The sequence below is a fragment of the Condylostylus longicornis genome, unplaced genomic scaffold (assembly GCF_029603195.1).
Source record: "Condylostylus longicornis isolate FDR11 unplaced genomic scaffold, ASM2960319v2 ptg000034l, whole genome shotgun sequence".
Taxonomy (NCBI): domain Eukaryota; kingdom Metazoa; phylum Arthropoda; class Insecta; order Diptera; family Dolichopodidae; genus Condylostylus; species Condylostylus longicornis.
Genome location: NW_026578003.1, coordinates 2628010 through 2650211, shown reverse-complemented (window position 1 = coordinate 2650211; position 22202 = coordinate 2628010). Strand labels below are relative to the sequence as shown.

Here is a 22202-nt window from a genome sequence, read left to right as displayed (position 1 = left end):
TGATAAAAGGTTTTCTATGCTTAATATTTTTCAGGAAATTAATTTTAATTTTTAAGAACCATTCTTAATTAGTAAGGTATCATGTGGTAGAAAGAAAAACAAAAATTAAAATACAAAAAAAAAAAAAAATAATAAACTTTTTTTTTCCCTCCTAAAAGTCCAGTATTTCAAAATCAAATATAAAAAATAAAGAAAAGCAAAAAAGACAAAAAAAAAAAAATGGAAAACAATCCTGAAAAGAAAGAGCAATAATAAAATATTTTTTTTTTGTTTGTAAGAACCTACTTGATTGGAAGTTAAGGATGAACAAAAAAAAAACCAAAATAAAAGAGAAGAATCGTAATTATCTTTTTAATAAACATTCTAAATCTAAATCAATAAAAAGTATAACATTATGTGTTTGTATCTATATTATATTTCCTTATACAATATTTGCCTTAGGTGCGTACTATTTATACGATGAAAGAGAACTACTATACCAGAGAGTGTATATAGAATAGATATTTAATTTTATTTTTTGTTCTTCATCTTATACTCCTTGTTTTTACTTTAATATTTTTATTCTATATGGGCTCTTCTCGTTTTGTTTTTGTTTTTTTTTTTTTTGTTATACTATATTTTCCTGTTTCTATGTTTTTAATATAATTTTGAACTTATGAAGGATATACGTAACTTATGTGTAGGTATTTTAGTAATTTTTTTTTTCTATTTTATTTATTTATTTTGTATTTTTTTTTTTTTCATATATTTAATGAAAATGAAAAACTTTTTTAATTAATCAACATTTTTGGGTTTCTATTCTTAATTGTCCATTCTCATTTTTATTAACAAAATGAGAAAAAAAAAAAACATTTTTTTTTTTCGTTTCTTTTTGGTTTTTCTTTTTTGTTTCTTGTTTTTATCTATATTATATTTTACATGCAAGTTATTATGTTATTATGATGGATGAAAATGAATAAAATAAAAGGCAAGATAATACATAAGTATATGGGAATATCATAAGATGAATGAATGGATATTGAAACTATTCGTTAACGAACCAAATATGTAGGTATATCTGTGTGTATGTAATGGAGAATACAAAAAAAAAATTAATATAAGTATAGAAGAAGAGGAAAAAAATTTTTTTTTTCCTTTTTTTCATTTAGTCTAATAAACTTTTTTTTTGTTGTGCCTTATGACTTCATTTCGTTTTTGAAATGAAGGTTATACTCTGCTTTGTTATATAAGAAAATCAGCGGCAAATTTAATTTTCTTTATTCCAATATAAAGTGTCGTATTTAGCATTCATTGTAGTTTGAATCTACCTCGATCATAAATCAAGGCTTGAACTTGATAATATTTGGTATTAAATTTCGAAAAAATTTTATTTGTGAAAATTTTTATATTTCGCAGTTAAAAACTAAATTTTCTTTAATTTTACAAAATATTGGGAAAAAATTTTTTGAAAATAATTGTTTTCTTTTCAAATTGAAATAAAAATATTTTTAATTTTTTGAATGTGTCTTCATGTTTTTGATATTCCAATTTGCAATAACAGGATTTCTACATAAGAAGAAATATATCAGTGATTTATAAGTGATTAATTGTTTTAAAAACACCGTTTTGGCTTCGAATTAATCCCCATTTCTATGTGAGCTCTCATTTTCTCAACATTTTTTTAATGTTAAAGTTTAAATATATATATTTACATTAATCGAAGTAATATACAGAAAAATCTGTAATATTGCATAAAGAATGTAAAATTATTCGTCGAAAACAAGGTTTTTGCGAGTTTTGCTTAATAAATCGTTGTCAGTACTATGAATAATGTTGTAAGAAAAATTGTGTAAAATTACAGAAATTTTTGTACTGTGTAGTATTATAACTAGTTGCTCTATAATTTAAAGAAACATGTTATTTCTTTAAATTATATTATAAAGAAATATTTAGCCAGTTCGTTTTCTTTATGTACGATATTAGAAAATTTATAAGAAAAATATTTTGTTAAAGAATTTTCCATATAATTTTCATATTAAAAAATTTAATTTTCATTTAAATTTAAAATAAATTTTTTTTTATTATTTATTTAAATTAATTATATATGCAATATAATAAGAATGAATTAAAATATTATTTTAAAATTTTTAATAATTATAATAAAAATGAAAAAGAGGGCCAAATTTATAAAAAAAATAAATTTCTACACCTGAAAATTCTTTAAAATAATACTAAAAATATAATATATGTAAATATATTATATAATTATATTTATAAATTATTATACATAATTATGTATAATGTGTATGTGGATATATAAATATACATATTTATTTTTTATTCACACACACACACACACACACAAATGTATAATGAGCTTTTATACATTATATTATTAAAATTTAAAATTAAAATCACACATAAGTTGTTAGGTAAATAGCCAAAACAATAAAAGTTTAAGTCCTTTATTTAGTCATTAGTTTCACTTGAATAAATTAAAAATAAAATAAAAACAAGGAAAACAGAAATAAAGACCATAAAAAAGAAAAGAGTATATAATAAAAACACAAAAAACAAAAATAATATGAGAGACAGAAAAGTCCTTGTTTTAAAACTTTTACAATTAATTTATTTACATATAAATGGAAAAATATATTTATATTTTTTTTATTTTGTTCTTTTATTTTTATTCCATTTTTTTTTCTCCTACTTTATTTTATTTTAGTTTAAAACCTGTAAGAATTACTGTAAATATTCGAAATATTATATATTATGATTAACTGTAAAATTACATCCCTATAAAATTCTAAATAACTAATTAAAACTCATTTATATAAAAATGTTGTCCCAGGCATTTTAGAACATAAATATATATATATATATACATAATAATTGTGATATATAGATAGGCAGGTTAAGTAGTTATATATAATTTTTATTATAACATAATTTCTCTTTTAAACAAAAATTTTAATTTGGAATTGGGAAAATGTTTTAATTTCGACATTTGATTCGACAACAGATTTGACTTTTAATATTTTTCTCTTTGTAAATAATTTGAAACTGTTATATGCATTGGATATATATTTTTAAGAGAAGTATTAACAAATAAATAAAAGCATTTAGTTGAGAATTAGTTATTAGAATTTGTATACAAGTCTTGGAATCATAGACCTTTTGAAGATTTTTATAATAAAAAATTCAAAATTTTCTTATATTTTTGATTCTGAGCAATTTTAGTAATTCATATATTTGACTATATTCGATATATTTGAAATTTTAAATTATTTATTTGCATGAGTATCTTAATTTAGGTTCTGGTTTTAAATTTGGAAATTTTCTATTTCTCTATTGAAAAGCAATAACAGTATTTATATATACTCATACACATTGTCACTAAATGTGTTTCATTATTGAATTAAATAATTTCATAGTAAAATTAAAATTTATTTCATGTTTTAAATCATATATTGCATAAAATATATATATTTTCTTATATACATAATACGTACAATTCATATTCGAACAATTTAATTCGAACTTTTTGTGCAACATTATGTCATATATAATTTTATACAACAATTATATATGCTGCACATTAAAAATTCTTAACTATTATACTATTTTTTTCTAAACAGGTCACTTAATTTTTATATATACATAAATATTACATGTATATATAAAATGCAAGTTAAAATTGTATAAGAAAATATTTCAAAAAAGAAAAAAAAATAAGTAAGTAAGTAAATAAATAAATAATTGAAATAACTTTATTTATATAAAAAAAAAAACTGTACCATATTTTGTCGGTATTTATATATATACATAAATATATTATGTGTTTTTATACAATATTATTATATACTTATGTAATATTATATAATAAATATTGTTAACATGTTATAAATCATAAGAGTAAATAATGAATAGAATAAATTTTTTTCTCATTTCTATACAATTTAATTAGTTATATAATATTTAGTATAGGATGCCTATTTACTTAAAATATATATTTGTATGTATGGAGGTATTAGTAAAATATGACATAAAAATCTAATCGTACAAATATTTAAATTAGATTATGTTTATTTTTGAGATTTAAATTATTATATAAGAATGAAATCATTTTGAATATTTAAATTTTTGTTCTTTTTTTTTTTTTGCTTATATATGACTTAAAAAATGGAGAATATTTTTTAAATTATTTCTTTAATTCAATTTGATATTGCATAATACGTACTAATTACAACGAATTTAAGTTAGCAGAATTTTTACTATTGTTTAAAATTTAGAAATTTAATAAATTGTTGAAATTGCATACATTTAGGATGATAAAAAATAAATATTTTGAACTAAAATTTGTTTATTCATATTTAAATTTTTTTAGATTTTAGAGTTGATAGAGATGGTTAAAAACTTGAAATATAATTTGAAATTTATGAGAATTAGTTGTTTTTCCAATAATCGGCCTTCGTTGTTATCATAAGCTTTTTATTCAAAGTGTGTCAATGCATTGAATCAAAAATTACCATTGGATCATAAAGATTTTTTCGGTATTTTAATCTTTTAATTTCTTTTATAGCTTGTTTGGAATTATTATATCGTAATTTTCTTAAAATTTTTTGTGATAAATCTCGTATTTGATTCCAAGAATATTTTCAAGTTGACTTGGATTTAAAAATTAAAATTACAATAAAATTTTTATACTCGTACAAATTGATTTGGTATTTCCTTGGTAAATTCATACATAATACCTTTAATTTTAAGAATGTTTTGTAAGGACCCTTTTATACCTTTTATATTATGTGTTAAATTTAACCATATAAAAAAATTTAAATAAAATAAAATTCATTAATAAAAATTAAAATATAAAATTTTATGCACATGTAAATAAAATATATTTGTGTATATTTAATTTTATATTCTGTTTTCCTCATTTATAGAATTATTACTAAATATTTAGGAAATAAAATAGGAAAACAATTTTGTAATATTACCGTTTCCCTAATTATTTCCTCATTTCTGATTATGATTTTGAATTTTCAATCAAAAGTATTTGGAATTATTTTTTGATATCATAATTTGCCGATACTGTACGAACATGGTATTTTTACTCTCAATAATATTATGTGTTATTAGAAGGGAACCTTTAACATAATTTTAACATGAAAATTGTTATATTTATTTTTGTGAAATTTTAATACTTCACTTATATAAGCCAACAATAGTTGTGGTTTTATCAGATTCTCTTTCATTATTCAATATAAATTTTGGTTTTGCAAATAATAATGATATTAACATTATGTAGTTCTTATTTCTTAAAAATACTGGAATAAATTTTACTATACGCTACGGATATTCTTTCCCAAATATCTAGGCTGTTTACGTCGGTATCTTGAATGGCTCTGACACAAAAATAAAATTTTAAAGATTCAACATATTACTAATTATCAATGCAACGTCTAGTTATTTATTTTTATTATTAATTTTTATAAGAATAGCTAACAGAAATTTCTGCATACAACTACAGAACGGATGGATGACGGAATCACACAAACGAATCAAGGCAGAAAATATTTTTTAAAAATTTTTCTTCTTGAACTGGACTCGAATCAGTGACATATCGCATCCTATAGGCGGATGCTCTATACCAACTTGAACTACAGAGATATGAAGAAACTATCGGCAAATTTTTTTCACATTGCTTCATTATTTATTTATTTATTTTTATTTCAATAATTTCTAATCGTATTTTATCGTAATTCATACTGTAATCTACATTCGGTTACCCAGTATTGTTTACATGAGATGCTAAATACAATCTTCTCTTTGAAACACATAATTACAAGAACACATAACTCGGGTATTATGCCTATTATAATCATGATATTATTAATCACCAATACAACGTATTCAAAACATTTATAGAGACATTTAGAGAAATTATTATTCTTAATATTTTCAAATTATTTTCGAATTTAAACTCAAATGAATATTACACAGTGTTACACTTTAGAACTGTTGAATTTAAATTATTTTCCTAGGATTTTTGTTTATATTACATTGATTAATACTCCAACAATTAATATTTTTAATCAAATTAAAGAATTGCCGGGGAAAAAAAAATTTGGGTATACATTTTTTTTTTTAATTAATTTAATATTTACGTAGGTTTTTATTTGTATAATTAATTATTAGTCTAATTAAATATCATAAGCATTTGCAATATCGTATCCTTTTTTTTTTTTGTTGTTTATTTTTCTGTTTGTTTTTATACAAATTTAATATATTTAAGTGCAAAATGAAATAACGAAAAAAAAATTACGGTTGCAATGTAAGTCAATATGACAATTAATAATGAAAAACAAAAACAAATGCAAAAAACCAAATACAAAAGAAAAAAAAATATTCGAAATTAATAACATTACCATTGAAAAAAAAATGCAATATGCAAAAAATGTGCAGCAGAAAATTAGTGAAAAACTACTTGACAATTTTAATTATTTATAAAAGTTTATAAAGTGAACATTTAATTGAATTAATGAAATTTTTTTTGGTTTTTTTAATAATTTTGAATGTGTTTTTTTTATTTTGGTTACGTTGTTTTTTTTTATTATTTATATTCTTTTTTTTTTTGTACAGAAAAGGACACCACATGTAAAATTCACGTAAGCGTTAAAATTGATGATTTTTTTTTTTTTTTTATATTTTAATTGTTTTTTTTTTTTTTAAATGTGTATATTAATGTAATTGCGAATAAAAAGTCTAATAATAAATCTATAATAATTAAAGAGAACAAAAATTAATTTTTTTTTTCAAAGTTTCAGATTTTTTCTTTTTGCTTTTGTTATATTAAAAGAGTGTTTATTTTAATTACGTATTTTATTTTACAAAAAAAAATTATTAATTAAAATATTGGAAAATAGAAAAAAAAAATAATGATAATAATTATGTATACGTACATTTTATTTAATTTTTAAAATTTCATAAAAATTTTTGAGTTTTGATATTGAAAAAGAAAGGAAAGGATAATGCTATCAAAGGTTTTTGTTTAAATTAAATAAATAGAGCGCCGTCATAAAATGCATTAAATCGATAATAAAGTCGAAAATCCGAAGACCAAATTCAAAGCCAAAGAGTAATTATTGTTCAAATTTATAACTTTTTGTTCAAATTCATAAATTTCGATTCTATATGTTGGTTAAATTTAAATGAGAATAAGAAAAAATAGAGTTAATCATCTCAACTCTGTAATACTCGTACGAATTTGTTATCCTATATGTTCGAATGAATATGCCATAGCTGATTATGAGACAGACTATGACTTTAAGTTACCGTATATTACCATATTAATTTATGTAAAATTTCAGTACTGTATTTTCAATATTTTCTAAGATATTGCCAAATTACTATTAAAGTTATATGGCTGCTACTAGAAAAAGTCAAGCAATTTCAATGATTTTTAAAAAAACACAATTAAATTTCAACACCACACCTTTTGTACTTTCTAAGATATGATCAAAAAATTTTTGAAGTTGTGTGGCAACTGGCCGAACCAGTATCCCGATTATATCCAATTTAAATATGGTTTTAGCATTTAGTATAAAAAATCATTTGTGAAAATTTGATAAACTTAGCTCAATTAATTTTTGAGTTATCATTGGGACGGGCAGGCGGAAGGACGGACACACAAAGTTAAATCGACTTCAAGGGTTCGACGCTGATCAAAGTCTATACCTCAGACTTTCGAACATACATTCGCACGGCTATAAAAATATCACTCAAGTAACAAAGTTTCCCAAATTACAATTGGGTTAAAATAAAATTTTGGACTAGAAAAATATTTGATTTAGAAATTATAATATAAAAAATTTAATTCTATTCGATATAAATGTTTAGACCTATATAGGGAATCATAACCCATCGACAAAACGAATATACTCATTTGTTACCTTGAATGGGTGGAATAACGCTAAGTATGAAAGAGAAGAATATAGAAAGAATGGAAATTAAAATATATTGTTATACAAATATATTTATTTATTATAATAAAATATGATTAATATTAATTATTAAATTGTCGGTATTTCAATTTACCCCGAATTTTTTTGATATTTCCGAAGAAATTTGGTAAAATTGTTTTTTTTTTTTTTTTGCAGAATAACTTTGATAGCAATAACTTTTCCTTTTTTGACTTTTTTTTTTGAGAATTTAAAACTTTTCTCAATTAATAAGTTTTTATAATAATAAAAAATTTTACGTATACATATTAAAAATAGATCTATATATTTTTTGAATTATAGTTATGTAATATTAATTAGAAATAAATACTCTTTAATGATTTGAAAATTTTAAATATCATAAATCATAACTTATAGAAAATATGACAAAATTAAAAAGCAAACAGAAATATTTGAAGAAAAAAACTCTTGAATGTATATGAGTATATTTATATATATATATATATATATATAAAATATCTTTGATTTATGAAATTTAACGAAAACAAAAAAAAAATACAATGTTTTTTTTTTTTATTTCAAAAAGTTATACATTAAAAAACAACTTTTGAGTTAAAGAAGCGAGAGGATTGAAAGACACTTATATTTCAGTTTAGTATATAAGTTAATTTTTAATCTTTAAAATTTTTTATTGTTGTTTGTTTTTTTTTATTTTTATTATAATTTGTTATAAATATATATATAGTAAGTACATGTATAAGAGTTTAATTACATTTATTTTGAAATTTATATATTGCTATATTAATATAAATTTCATATTAAAAATATGTGTTATACAATATTTTCATAAAACTTATATAAATTTAAATATATATGCATAGATCGTCTATTTATATTGCCACAATATTGCTATAACTCTGTCACTTTTTTTGAAAAATTTGAGATTAATATGTTTTGAGAGTTTTCGATTTTCAGAGCTTTCGAGAATATATAATTATCGATTTAATATGTAGAACAATAAAGCTACTATATCAAGAGACGAGACATTTAAAATATTAGTTCTAAATTCAGAAAATTTTTTCTAAATTCAGAAAATATAGAACAAAAAATTTTAACAAAATGTAGGTATATAGACAGACTTAAGATGCATCCTCATTCAACAAAATTGTAAAAATTGCTAAGAAAATGTGACAGTTTTCATCTCCAAACGTATTATAAATTTTATATGCAAAAACAATATTGTGAAAAAATTGTCTCACAAATTTTGTGAATCTTGTCATATTCATATTAATTGCTCTTAAAATGTAGTCAGCAACAGTGATTGATAGTTGGTACCATTTTATTTATCAATAATCTTACTAGCATTATTGTATTTTTATCATATTTTTGGCTATGGTAAGGTTACGATGTTCGCATATATGTAAATATAATATTATAATAATGTTTATAGATAGTTTTATACAAGGTGTCTGAGATGTGATAGTACGGTCCAAGAAAGGTGATAGCATGAACCAAGGCCAATAAAAAAATTTTAGATTTTATATTTTCCGTTTTCCTTTAACGAGGTCTTAAATTTATTTTTTTTTCCTTGGTATTAAAATAATAGGAAAGTACATCTGATTGTTAGGGGCCTGATTGGAAATTTTTAAAATTAGAAACCAAAACTAAAAACTATTTTATTTTACAAAATATTTAATTGCAAAATGGAAATTTTTTGGAAATTAATGATTTTATTCTATTGATAGTTTAGAATTGTATACGCAATGTTATGTAGTTTTGGTCAACAGTTTCAGAAATAGATGTTGTATAATAAAAATAAAAATGGTGCATTTATTTAAAAAATTAATCTCAGACACTTTGTAAATATACATATATAAATATTATATTATATAAAATGCTCTGGTATATACGAGTAATATATAGAAAAAAGTGAAAAAAAAAAAAATACCGTGAAAAATGTTATAAGTAATATATAAATATAAAAATTGTTATATAATAATAATGTTATATAAGTATAACAGATATAGTTTGTGTTCAAATCTCAAATATATTTATATAATATAATAATAATAATGATGAATATATGATTATTGTTATATTCTTCCTTTTTTTTATCTTCAAATGAAATGTAATAATCAAATAAAGAAAATGATAAAAAAAAATTAGAAGAAAAACTTAAAATTAATTAATGATGATGAACTTTAATTATATATTATGTTTTATTTAATTAATAATAAATAAATAATACTATATAAAATAATATATATGATAATATATAATGTTGGTATATAATGTATATAATAATAATAATAATAAATACAAAAATAAAATTGAAATTTATATTTATTTTATCTAAAATTGTGATTAAATATTATTGTATATATATATATATTTCTTCATATAATGTTGCCAACTAAAATAATTTTTTGAATTTTTCTTTAATTACCCTATAATAATAGACACTTTTGAAGTAATATAAGAAATTTTTATATTTGCATACAATTTACATATACATACGAAGTATGCATTATAATATTAATAATACTAATTGTGTATATTTAATAAATTTTTGGTAATAATATTATTCAGTAATTATACACAATACATTACAAAATTTAATTGATATACAAAGATCATAATAATTTTATTAAAATCTTTATATGTAAAATATACGAAATTATATTTTAATCTTGCTCTTTAATCTACATTTTGCCTAAAATACAATAAATTGACAATATAAATAAAATATTGAAAAAGTTTATATTCTTTATTAAAAATTATACGTATGTGTATTTAATTAAGAGAATATAAGATGGTAATTAAGAATATTTTTAATTAGTAATTGTAAATTGAAAAAAGAATTGTTTTATTAAATAGAAACAATAAAATTTTTCATTATTTTTTTTATTAATTTGTTAAATTTTATTGAAGCAATTAATATTATGTTTTGTATAATTCTTATATTATAGGCACGTATTATTCTACAATTTAAATTATAAAAAATTAAAAATTTTTATTGTTATAACATTAAAAATTTGTAGGTACTTATTGTTTTAATTGCAATTGTTATATTATGTATTTAATAGGTTGAATGTTTGATTATAAAAACATTCTGATAACTCAAAAAATATAATATTCCAGTTAAATAATCTATTTGGTTTTTTGGTATAGAAATTCGGTTTTCCTAAATCCATTTAAAATATTTAATTTTTCTAACAAATTAGCCGTAAGAGATCAAATAGCATAATTTTTCCTTATGTTAGATTTTTGAACTGATTAATCTTTATAATCTGGCTTCTTTATTTATTATATAGAATATTATAGTTACATTTGGCCTACAAAAATTGTTTGAAAAACAAAATTCAATTTATTTTGCGAAAATCAATGAATTTTGAATTGTTTAATTTATTTTGTTTACAACAATGAAGCCCTGTATTGTGCCCCTAATTTTTTAACTATTATGTATTATAGACGTATAAATTATATACACATTATATACAATAGAATAGGGTGTATAATATTTCACGTATTAATACCAAAAATTACTGTTTATCAATGTTATATATTAATACAATTTTATTATAATATTATGTAATAGATTGTATAACACATGTTTGCATAATATACTGTATACATATAAAATGATAATTGCATATTATGAAATGTTATAAATACAAAAATGCAAAAAATTTTTTGTACAGTAAAATATGATTTTCATATAGATTTGTTAAAGGAATAATTAATTATTTTGGAAAATCTAATATAATATAACAATTATGTGACACTTATGTTTGGTTATAATAATATACAAAATCACATTCCAGTGACTTATTTCAGTATAGTTTGTAAGTGAAAATATACATTTTTACAAAAATGTTATATGTATAACACATCATATGAACAATTTATATAAGCGTGTTTTATATAAATAACCTCATTTCAATGTTTTGGTGGAAAAAAATTTAATAACAAGTTTTTTTTTTTTTTAATTTTTTGCTCAAATTTTATAATGTGCATGAAATTTATATACTAACAAAAAATCAGTGGTTACAAACAAAAACTGTCTAAGTCAAAGTTTAACGGTTTTCAATTTTTTTTTTTCAAATTCTATAATAATTTTTTAATTTTTCGAAATATTTTGGTTTGAGTAGTTAAAATTTTTTTTCAAAAATTAAATCTATATTTAAATCCCGAATTTTTTAATTGAGTACAGAAATGTTTAATAAATTTTGAAAAAAATTTGTTTTTTTTTTTTTTTCATTTATTTTCATTCATATTAAAATTTAGACCAATTTTTCATTCATGAACTTATCAATGATCTGAAATTGTTAATTAGCTTAATTGTTTCTAAATTTTTAAGCTTTTTTATACGAAGCAAGTTTGTTTTCGATTTAAACAGTTTTATAGATTTGTGACCTGAATTTAAGCATATTATTTTTTTTATTTTAATTATTATGAATAGAAATTACACATATGACTGACTATGCACAATGTCATAATGTTAATGAATTGCAAACTGTTATACTGTCATTTAATTTATTACATAATATTTGTTTTATAACATATAATTTGTATGTTAACAAAAAATTACCACAAAAGTGTCTATTATATTTTTTTAAATATAGTGTTTAACAACAAAAAATAAAACAAAAAATATGAAAGAAATGAAAAGAAATCAAAGTTTTTTTTTTTTATTGTAAGTGAATGCAATTTTGTTACTTTGTTTTGTTTTTTTTTTAGTTTTACCAAAAAAATTTTTGTGAGTGAATTTTTTATTTTTATATTATATATTTATATAGGAACAAAATAAATGAAATGAAAATTATGGTATTGAAAACTTGTATCTCAAAAATTACAAATTTGAAAATTTTTTTTTTTTTTTTTTTTGTGAAATAAATTAAGAGAATAAAAAATGTATATTTTCAAAAAAAAAAAAAAAATAATTTAATTAATAAAAATTTATTATATTAAAAAAAATTAAATAAAAAAATTTTTATTTTATTAAAATTAAAAAAAAAAAATTAGTAAACAATTCAAACAACTTTTAAAAAAAATTATTTTTCGAGAAAAAAATTAAATTGGAAAAAAAAATTTAATTAAAAAAAAAATTTTTTTTTTTTTTTGCTTTATATAGTCTTCTCTCACTCTCTCTTTCTCTCTCTCTCTTTATTTTTTTTTTGATGTTTTTTCTCTTATGGTCGTTGTTTTTATTATTTTCTTTTTTTTTTGTATATTTAGCAACCCTAATAATATTAATTATTAATTTGAATTTTATTTATTTTTATTGTAATTTTATCAAAAAACAAAAAAAAAAATTTATTAATTTTTTACTTCGTTCTTTTGATTTTGATTTTCATTTTATTCGATGAATTTAATCCAAAAAAAAAAATTTTTTCAATACAATAATTATTAATATTATAAAATATATATATATATATATATTTTTTAAATAAATAAAAAGACTACGTTTTATATTAAAAAAATTGTCACTTTTCTGTATAAAAAATATTAAAAATTTTTTTTCTTTCATAATTAAATTTAAACTCAAAATTAACAAAAGAAAACAAAATAAAAATTAAAAATAAGAAATGAAAAAAATTAATAATAATTTTATTTTTAAAACTGATTTTTTAACAATAATAATTAATTATATTTATAATATTTGATTATGTTTTATGAGAGAACGTAAATGGTTTTTTTTATTTTAAATATTAAAAATAATATTTTATGTATAAAAACTAGTTAAGCATGTGAAAAAAAAAAATTTTTTAAAAATATTTCATTTTGAATAAGTAGTATATTTTTTTTTCCTTTAAATATGTGTATATAATATTATGTTTTGTTTGACAAAAAATAAAATAAATTATTTGTATATAAATATATAGTGAAAAAAAAATAAAGGTATATTTGTTGTATATTAAAAAAATATTTAATAAAAAAAAAATGTTTTTTTTAAAAAAAAGCGTTTATTTGTTTTAATTAATTTTATGTTTTATTTAATGAAAATCTTTTAATTTAAAACTATTAATTTTACTTAAAAACAAAATTAAAAAAAAAAAAATATTTAAAAAATTTTTCTTTAATTTTTTTTAATTCAAAAATCAAATATAGCAGATATTAATTTTTCTTTTTTTATTTTGAAATATAAGTATATATAGAAAAAGCAGTTTTAAATTATTTTATTTAAAAAAATAGAGGAAATTAAAATCAAATTTAATAAGGTAAAAAATGAACAAAATCGAAGAAGAAACAAAAAATTATAGAGCAAAGAAAGCAAACAAAAGAAAACTTTTAAAGCCGGAACCAATTTGGAATCGTTTTATTAATTATTTTGAATTTTTAATTAAAAAATTATTTACCAATATTTTATTAGATATTATTAATTGTTTTATAATAGAGATTTTTTAAAATGAGATCGAAATCTGGGGTATACTATAGGACCGGATATTATAAGTCTTTGTTATCGCATACTTTTCATAAAAAAAAACATTTCATTATACAATATATTTTTATTTTGAAAATTCTCTAAAAAGACTTCTGTTTTTGAATTTTTCTTTAAAATTATTGTTAATAAAACAAAAAAAACTTATTTTGAAAAATTAATTTGTGTAATAATTTGTGTATCGTGTTTTGTTGTTGTTGTATATTTTAAATAATTTTTGTATACATATTTTGAATTAATTTAGTTTTTTTTTATTTCTTTATTATACAAATTAATTAAGAAAATTATAAATAATATTCAAATATAATAATTATTATTATAAAATTGTAAAATATTATTCCAATTAACTAAATCACAACATTAAAATGGTATTGATTTAAAATAAGTATAAATTGAATATGTATAGATATTGTACAATTGGATTATACCATAATAGATGATAATGAATTTGAATTAAATTTTCTCTTCTTAGTTTACTATAATTTTATAATTCCACTTTAAAATTTATATGAAAATCTTATTATTCCCACAAGATTTTAATCGTATAATGGATATTTGTAATTTTGCTTTGAAATTTTTAATTTTGTATTGGAATTAATTTAAATAATAATTGAATTAAATTTAAAATTCAGAAATCCAAAAAAAAATTTGTAATAAAAAAAAAAACCATGATACTGTTATCTAATTATTATTTAAATTATGTGATTATGTCATTATTGAATAAAATTGTTGTGTTACTTCGGCACAACCGTTTCTACTATTCATATAAAAACCCTTTAATTGTGTATATATGGTCACTTTATATTTTTATAAAACAAATTTTAAATCAATACCATTTAAAACATTCAACACATGATTCTTTTATTTTTTATATATATTTTCATCCCTAAATATATATGTATATGCATATATATATATATATATATTTCAAAAAAAAAACAATTTAATACGATAGATTTTCAAAGAATCAGGGAAAAAAAAAATTCAAAAACCAAATACCAAATAAAAATTATAATAAAATTGAAAATTTTGAAAAAAAAAAAATATTTTTCAGTTAATAATCATATTTGTAATTAATTTTTATATATATATATATATATTTTTTTTTTCAAATATATAAATTAATAATTGGGGAGAGCAAACTATTCAATTAATTGGCAAATTTAATTAAAAAATACAACAAATTAATAAATTTTGAAAAAAGATGAACAAAAAACAAATTTTTTATTTTTTTATTTTTCAATCAAAATAAAAACGAAAAATACAATATAAATATGTAGGAATGAAATTAAAAATAGAGAAAAATAAAATAAAAAATATTTAATATAATTATTTCTAATAAATTCTGCCATAAAAAGGGTATATACCAATTAAAAATCATTAATTTTTGTATTAATTTTTATTATTTTTTCTTTTTGTTGTTTTTTCATTGGTCAATTTTGAATATAAATTAAAGTAAAATTTAATTAATTTTTAAATTCAAAACAATAATTAAAATACTACTTCTGACAGCAAAATATATAAACATATATATTATATTTAGCATTTGTATATATATATATATATATTAATATTAAAAATTATGAAAAGAAAGAAAAACTAAGGTTTATTTTAATTAAATAAAAGCGTAAAAACAAGAACACAAAATAAAAAAGGGAAAACAAAAGAAAAACAAATAAAAAAAAAAAAACAAAATGGTGGAAAAAAAAAATTATTTTTAAAATAAAAAAAAAAAACTTTAAAATTTAATACAAAAAAAAATTTTTATTTTTTTTTATCAATCGCTGCGTTTTAAAGCGTTTTGGATTAATTTTTAATTAAAAAACGAACAAAAAAAAAAAAATAAAAAACTTAGAACGAAAATAAAAAATAAACAAATATTTTGGTTTTTCTTTAAATATTTTTGTTTCATAAATATTTTAAGTTTTGTTTTTTTTTTTTTTTTATATTTTTCATGTAAAAAAATACTCACAGAATGATTTTTATATTTTATAAATTTTTTATATAGGTATTTTTTTTCTTTTTTGGCTTTTACGGTTTTTATGTTTTTTTTTTTATAAATATATATATAAAAAAAAAAAAAAATAGAATAATTTTTTTTTATTAAGAGAGTAGAGAAGATTTTCATATCGTACCGTTTCGCTCACCTTCTTGTCCCACTGAAGGACGTATGGAACTGGATGATCGTTTGGAAATTCGACGTGACAATTGAATATAACACTTTCACCGAGTATTGCTGTAATGTGTACAGCATCTTCTGCTGTAAATTATAAAAAAAAAAAACAATTAATTATATAAAATATATAAATTATTTTATTAAAATATTTTAAAATTAAAAATTAATTTTGTAAAATGCTACGTGTGGTCAATTCTCCTCTATCGAATGGAAGCTTGGACACTAAAAATATCAACAATGAACAAGCTAGAAGCCTTCTAGATGTGGATATACCGTAAGATGTTAAAAATTCCATGGATAGATAGAGTTACAAATGAAGAGGTCTTAAGAAGAGTAAATAATGACCGAGAATTATTACTAACAATAAAACACAGAAAAACAATATTTCTCGGTCATTTAATGCGTAACGACAAATATTTCATACTGCAGCTGATTTTGCAAGGCAAAATTGAAGGCTAAGAAACATCAGACAATGGACTGGCATACGAACATTAGAAGAGCTGATACATGTTGCGCAAGACAGGGAGGCATATAGAAATGTAGTCGCAAACATCCAGTAAGTGGATACGCAGAAGAAGAAGAGAAGATATTACAAGCAGAGCAACTGCTAAGTTAACAGACTTCTGTATTTAGTTAGTATAGTTGCGCTTATGTCCATTGTGACCACGAATCCAAATTGTAATTATTTTACGATTTTTAAAGCAACTTGTACTACTGGAGAAGTAATGTTTACAAGAATTAATATTGTTAAGATGATGTTCATTTCTAAAAATTCGAAAATCTCTCATATCTCCCTAAAAAGTCTTAGATCATATCTCTCTAAAATGATTTTTATGAAAGATATTGGAAACGTTAGCAGAAGTTTACAAAAAAAAGTAATCCTTTTCCGATAATGATGTCTTCGACACAACATGCGTATTGTAAGGATAAATAAATGAAGTCCGTTCGCAGTCTCTGATATTATATAAAGAAATTTCTGGGCCGCAGGAATACACAATAACTGCTTCCCTGAATATTGAAGTGGTTTTCAAAAAAAATGAAATCGTGACCCATGTGTGTTTGATTGTTCTACATCGATCGCACCCTTGGAACAGAGATTTCTTGGGTTTCACCTGTTTAAACGGGATATAGACAAAGTGAATGTAAATGCTATGGAACTGAGCCGCTTATAATATAATAAATTTTGATTGGTGTGCGGATAACACCGCTTTGTTGTGGATAAAAAAGAATATATGTAGATCTTGAAAATTTTCTGTCGTGAAAGTGGAATGTCGATACAGTTCTTCGTACTAAACAATTCGATATCACTCATTAATTTAGCCATTTAAACTTGAACAGAAGTATCAGAAAACAATTTGCTTGATTCGATTCAAATGCTCTTAGGGGATTTAAACATACAAATCACAAGTGTTATTCAAAATTTTTGTGTTTATCTGAATGCTTATAATTTTTCAATAAATCACATAGTTTCCATGTTCTATTTAAAGAATGATTGTAATTTTTTTTTGCTCTTTTAAAGAATAGGTACTTTAAGAATAATATTAAAAATTTTTAATAAGTATCATAGACTTTGAATACATACTTACATTGTATTCGTTTTATATACGATTTTACTTTTATAAGGGGACATTAATTTTGGGGTACAAAGTATATTTACTAATATAAAATGTAAACTAATTTTAAAACAACATGTTGGTACATATGTGTGTGTGTATGTGCAAAACAATAAACATTTAAAGTATCAATTATATTTTGAGTAGATATGAAAAACACTTGACATAAAAATATTTATATTGCTTAATAATTTGTAAATAACATGTGTTTGTAAAATTTTTTGGTGTGCAATTACCAAATAATGTAAATTTAATATTATGAATTTTTTCTATCTTTACTATATATAAACAAATGTAAGTGTGTATATAATTTTTCGTTATGGACAATGACAGAAAAAAAGACTTGAGAAATCTCAGATTTTTATATTAAATCTGCTCTTATTTATTGAGATTTTTAATGGTACATGAAAAAGCCTGTAGCCATGATTAATGTAAGGTTCCTGAATTTTCAAAATGATGAATTTATATATGCAATTTTAGGGAAATTTATATAAAAGTCATTTGGGGGATTCCATTATAATAACGTTTAAACAATAATATTGATATTTTTAAGCACATCCAAAATATTTTTTTAACAATTTGAAGTAATTTTCCCCCTAAATTTTTTACCAAGAAAATTATACATATAATGTGACATAAATTGTTGATAGAATTGTTTGTAAATCAGTGAACTTGGTATAGTCAATCATTTTTTAAAGACAATCTTTTATATAAGATTATTGTGAACAAAGGGGAAATTGAAAATATTTATAGTCGCATTATGTCTATATGGGCTTGTCCATGGGTACAAGAATTTGTTAGATCGAAAACAGGGAATATAAATGAATCAATAAGGCACGTGTAGGTTTCTATGTTAAAGACATTTTTTTTTTTAAATATTTCGTAACTTTCAAATGCGCGTTTGTGATGCATTAATCCTGAGCCAGGGTTAAAAAATGCCAGTACAATAGTATTGGTTCTTATGATACGAAAAATTTTCCTCTTCATATATTGTTGCACAGATGTATAGGGAGAATTAAAAATATTTTGTAACGAATTTAGGAAAACACTATATATGATTTTCACTCTGTTCTTCTGTCTGTCCGATTTGTTCTGTCGCTCTGTTAAAACATGAAGTTTCAATTTTATGAAGAAATAGCTATTTCTGATTAAATATACAAGTATTATTTGTATATTTGAAGACCGTTTTCATCTAATTTTCACACTTCTCTTCCGCTGTTGAATATTATTTTAAAATCACCTCATTTCGGCTCTTGAAAATTATTTATTGGTTTCGAATTTATTTGCTATTAAATTTAAGAATGATTCACTATAATTTTTTCTATTAAAAACGGCAACAATTATAAGAATAAATTAAAAAATACAAAAAAGGGTAATAAAAATATTTTTTTTTTTATTGTAATTAAATTAAAAATTTCCCATAAACTTGACATTGATTTGAATTAAAAAAAGAAGCATTCAAAGGGTTTTTTAAAAAAAAAATAATAAAAAAAAAATGGCTGTTAACATTTTGCTCTTAAAGAAGGATATTTTAACCTTTGTATATATTTTATTTTTTTATAAAAAAAAAATAAAAAAATAATAAAATTTTTTATTTTATTTTTCAAGTACAAATACTTTAAATATAAGAACTTTGTTCAAAGCAAGTGTGCATATAATGTAAAAGGTTGACTTATCAAATCAAATTGAAGGATCCATTGAATAAAAATATTAATAAGTTTCTAAATTTCATTTAGAATAGTTACAAGAATTATTTTATTTTTAAATATAATAAAAATTTTCGATTGTTTTTCGAGTTCTTTGTAACGAAACACAAAGTTCAATACTTAATTTATTCAATTGATCTTTTATATGCTATTCATAAATTTTAATGTATTATGTGCGTATAACAGAATTTTTTTGAGAATTTGATGGGCTTGAACAATCAAAATTTAAAAAATTTAAAAAAAAAACTTTTTTATTAATATTCAATCATCATTAATTTTTCATTTCATTTTTAGTCACAAAGTAATTGACAGCGAAAACCTATAATTCTTTAGTCAAAATCATAGTCAAAATCAAATATAATAATAAAATTTTAGTTATTTTACTAAAATTTTTTAATTATTTTTATTATAGTTATGTGAACAATTTATGTAAGTATGTGGGAAGTATTATTGATATGCATTGTTTCCCTTCAATGATTTTAAAATTTTAATAAGCTATTTTGCTATCGTGTACACAACCAGCATATCAATCCGCATACCATAATTAATATTAGACTATGTATAACCTAAAATTGTTAATTTTTGTTTATACAATATAATACGAATACATATACATTGTAATATAAGTATATTCTGTGTATAATAATGTACAATAATCTATTGTAAGGAAATTAATATGTTCCATACGTGATGTGTATTTAATTTTAAAATTAACTATTGAGTTTATTATTAACAAAATAAAACGTCAAATGCAGATTTTACCGATGCAATTGTATTCCATATATTCGCAGTTATATAACCATATTGTCATAATATATGCTTGTATACTATAGATACGAGTATTCTTGTATTAATTAGTATAAGGTTAAGATTTAATTTAAAATCATTTTACCAAATTATATGTATATAATGTAATATATGTTCATTTATATTATAATGTATTATAAGATTATTATAATACACCTAAACCAATATTAAGCGTTCCATAATCAAAAACGATTTTAAGTAAAACTATATTGAAACTCGTGCCAATCATACTTTATTTTCTATTTTTCTATTAAAATGTGAATTTTTCATAATTATATATAATTTATTTATTTTTATGAAATTTAATACAAAATAACATGTGTGTTAAAAAAATTTGAAATATACAAAGGGTGGAGTATAACAGTACATCAGTACGTTTGAAAAATTCCCAAAGCACAAGATTAAAAATTTTAAACTTTAGTATAGTTCAGCGTAGATTTTTAAAATGGGCAGGATTTTGTATAACATTATATACACGAAATTTTTAAAACATCTTTACCACTATTAAACTTCTTATTTAAATTTTAAATGAACAAGGGAACTCAAATCTCTTCCTCTTTCTCTCCGTCCCTAGATAATTAAATTGACATCTTAATTTAAAAAAAATTTCATAAAAAAAAATATTCATTATGCATCAAATAACATTAAAATTATTATTGTTATACATAGAAAATATTGGTAAGGGTGTATATAAATGGCTTATTATTATAATTAATTTTATATATTATTATATTTATGCAGATTGCTATTTATGGTACTTATGGTATATAGTATACTTATATGTATATTATGTATGCATAAAGAAAAATTGTACCTTTAAATGCTTCATTATATATTTCAGAAATTTTCCTATATATACTTGTATAATATAAAAAGTATATTGCACTCTTAAGTGATAATTTATAAAATAATGAAATTACCATAAATCAAGACAATTTTAATGTGACTTTATAGTAGAAAATAAATAATTATCTTCTTACATATGTGTATACATAATTATTTTATATAGGGATCTTAAGAGATTTAACCTAAATATAATTTCAATAATTTTTTAATGGAATAAAGAAACCGTATATATATATATACATATATTACATATAGGAATTTAACATATTTTTGAATATTTTATGTTAAACAGGATACTTTAATTTGAATAAAATATAAAATTTAATTCTTGAATTAATTTTAAAAACCGCATATTATTAAAATATATTGGTAAGATAATTTTTTTTTTTATTGAATATTTAAAAAAATCAAGTCTTTCTTAGAATAGTTTGATATAGAATCAAAATTTGTGCATTATTATAGAGATATTCGATAATATTAATTTGAGGCGGCATAAGGGAAGTGTTTTGATTGCCAAAATACACCAAATATTAAATTTTCATAAAAACATCTTGATGTATCAAAACAATCGGTGGCAAATTATATTGATCATATATAGCGAAACTGATTCTTTTGAGGGAACGCATTCCGAATTTCAATTTGCTTAAAAGTACTTTTTTGAGTAAGAATGAA

At 20.2% G+C, this 22202-nt stretch overlaps 1 protein-coding gene across 4 annotated transcripts in view; it reads right to left on the bottom strand.

Annotated features, from left to right (window-relative positions):
- Positions 1 to 22202, bottom strand: part of LOC129608769 (protein turtle) — a 66527-nt gene that overhangs the window by 26428 nt on the left and 17897 nt on the right. For all 4 annotated transcript variants that reach the window (XR_008696907.1, XR_008696906.1, XM_055520474.1 and 1 more), the window contains exon 3: positions 16518 to 16642. Coding sequence is in view for 2 of the 4 variants with exons in the window: in XM_055520474.1 (XP_055376449.1) it covers positions 16518 to 16642 (125 nt within the window). In the remaining 2 variants the exon portion in view is untranslated. The remainder of the gene's footprint in view (positions 1 to 16517; positions 16643 to 22202) is intronic.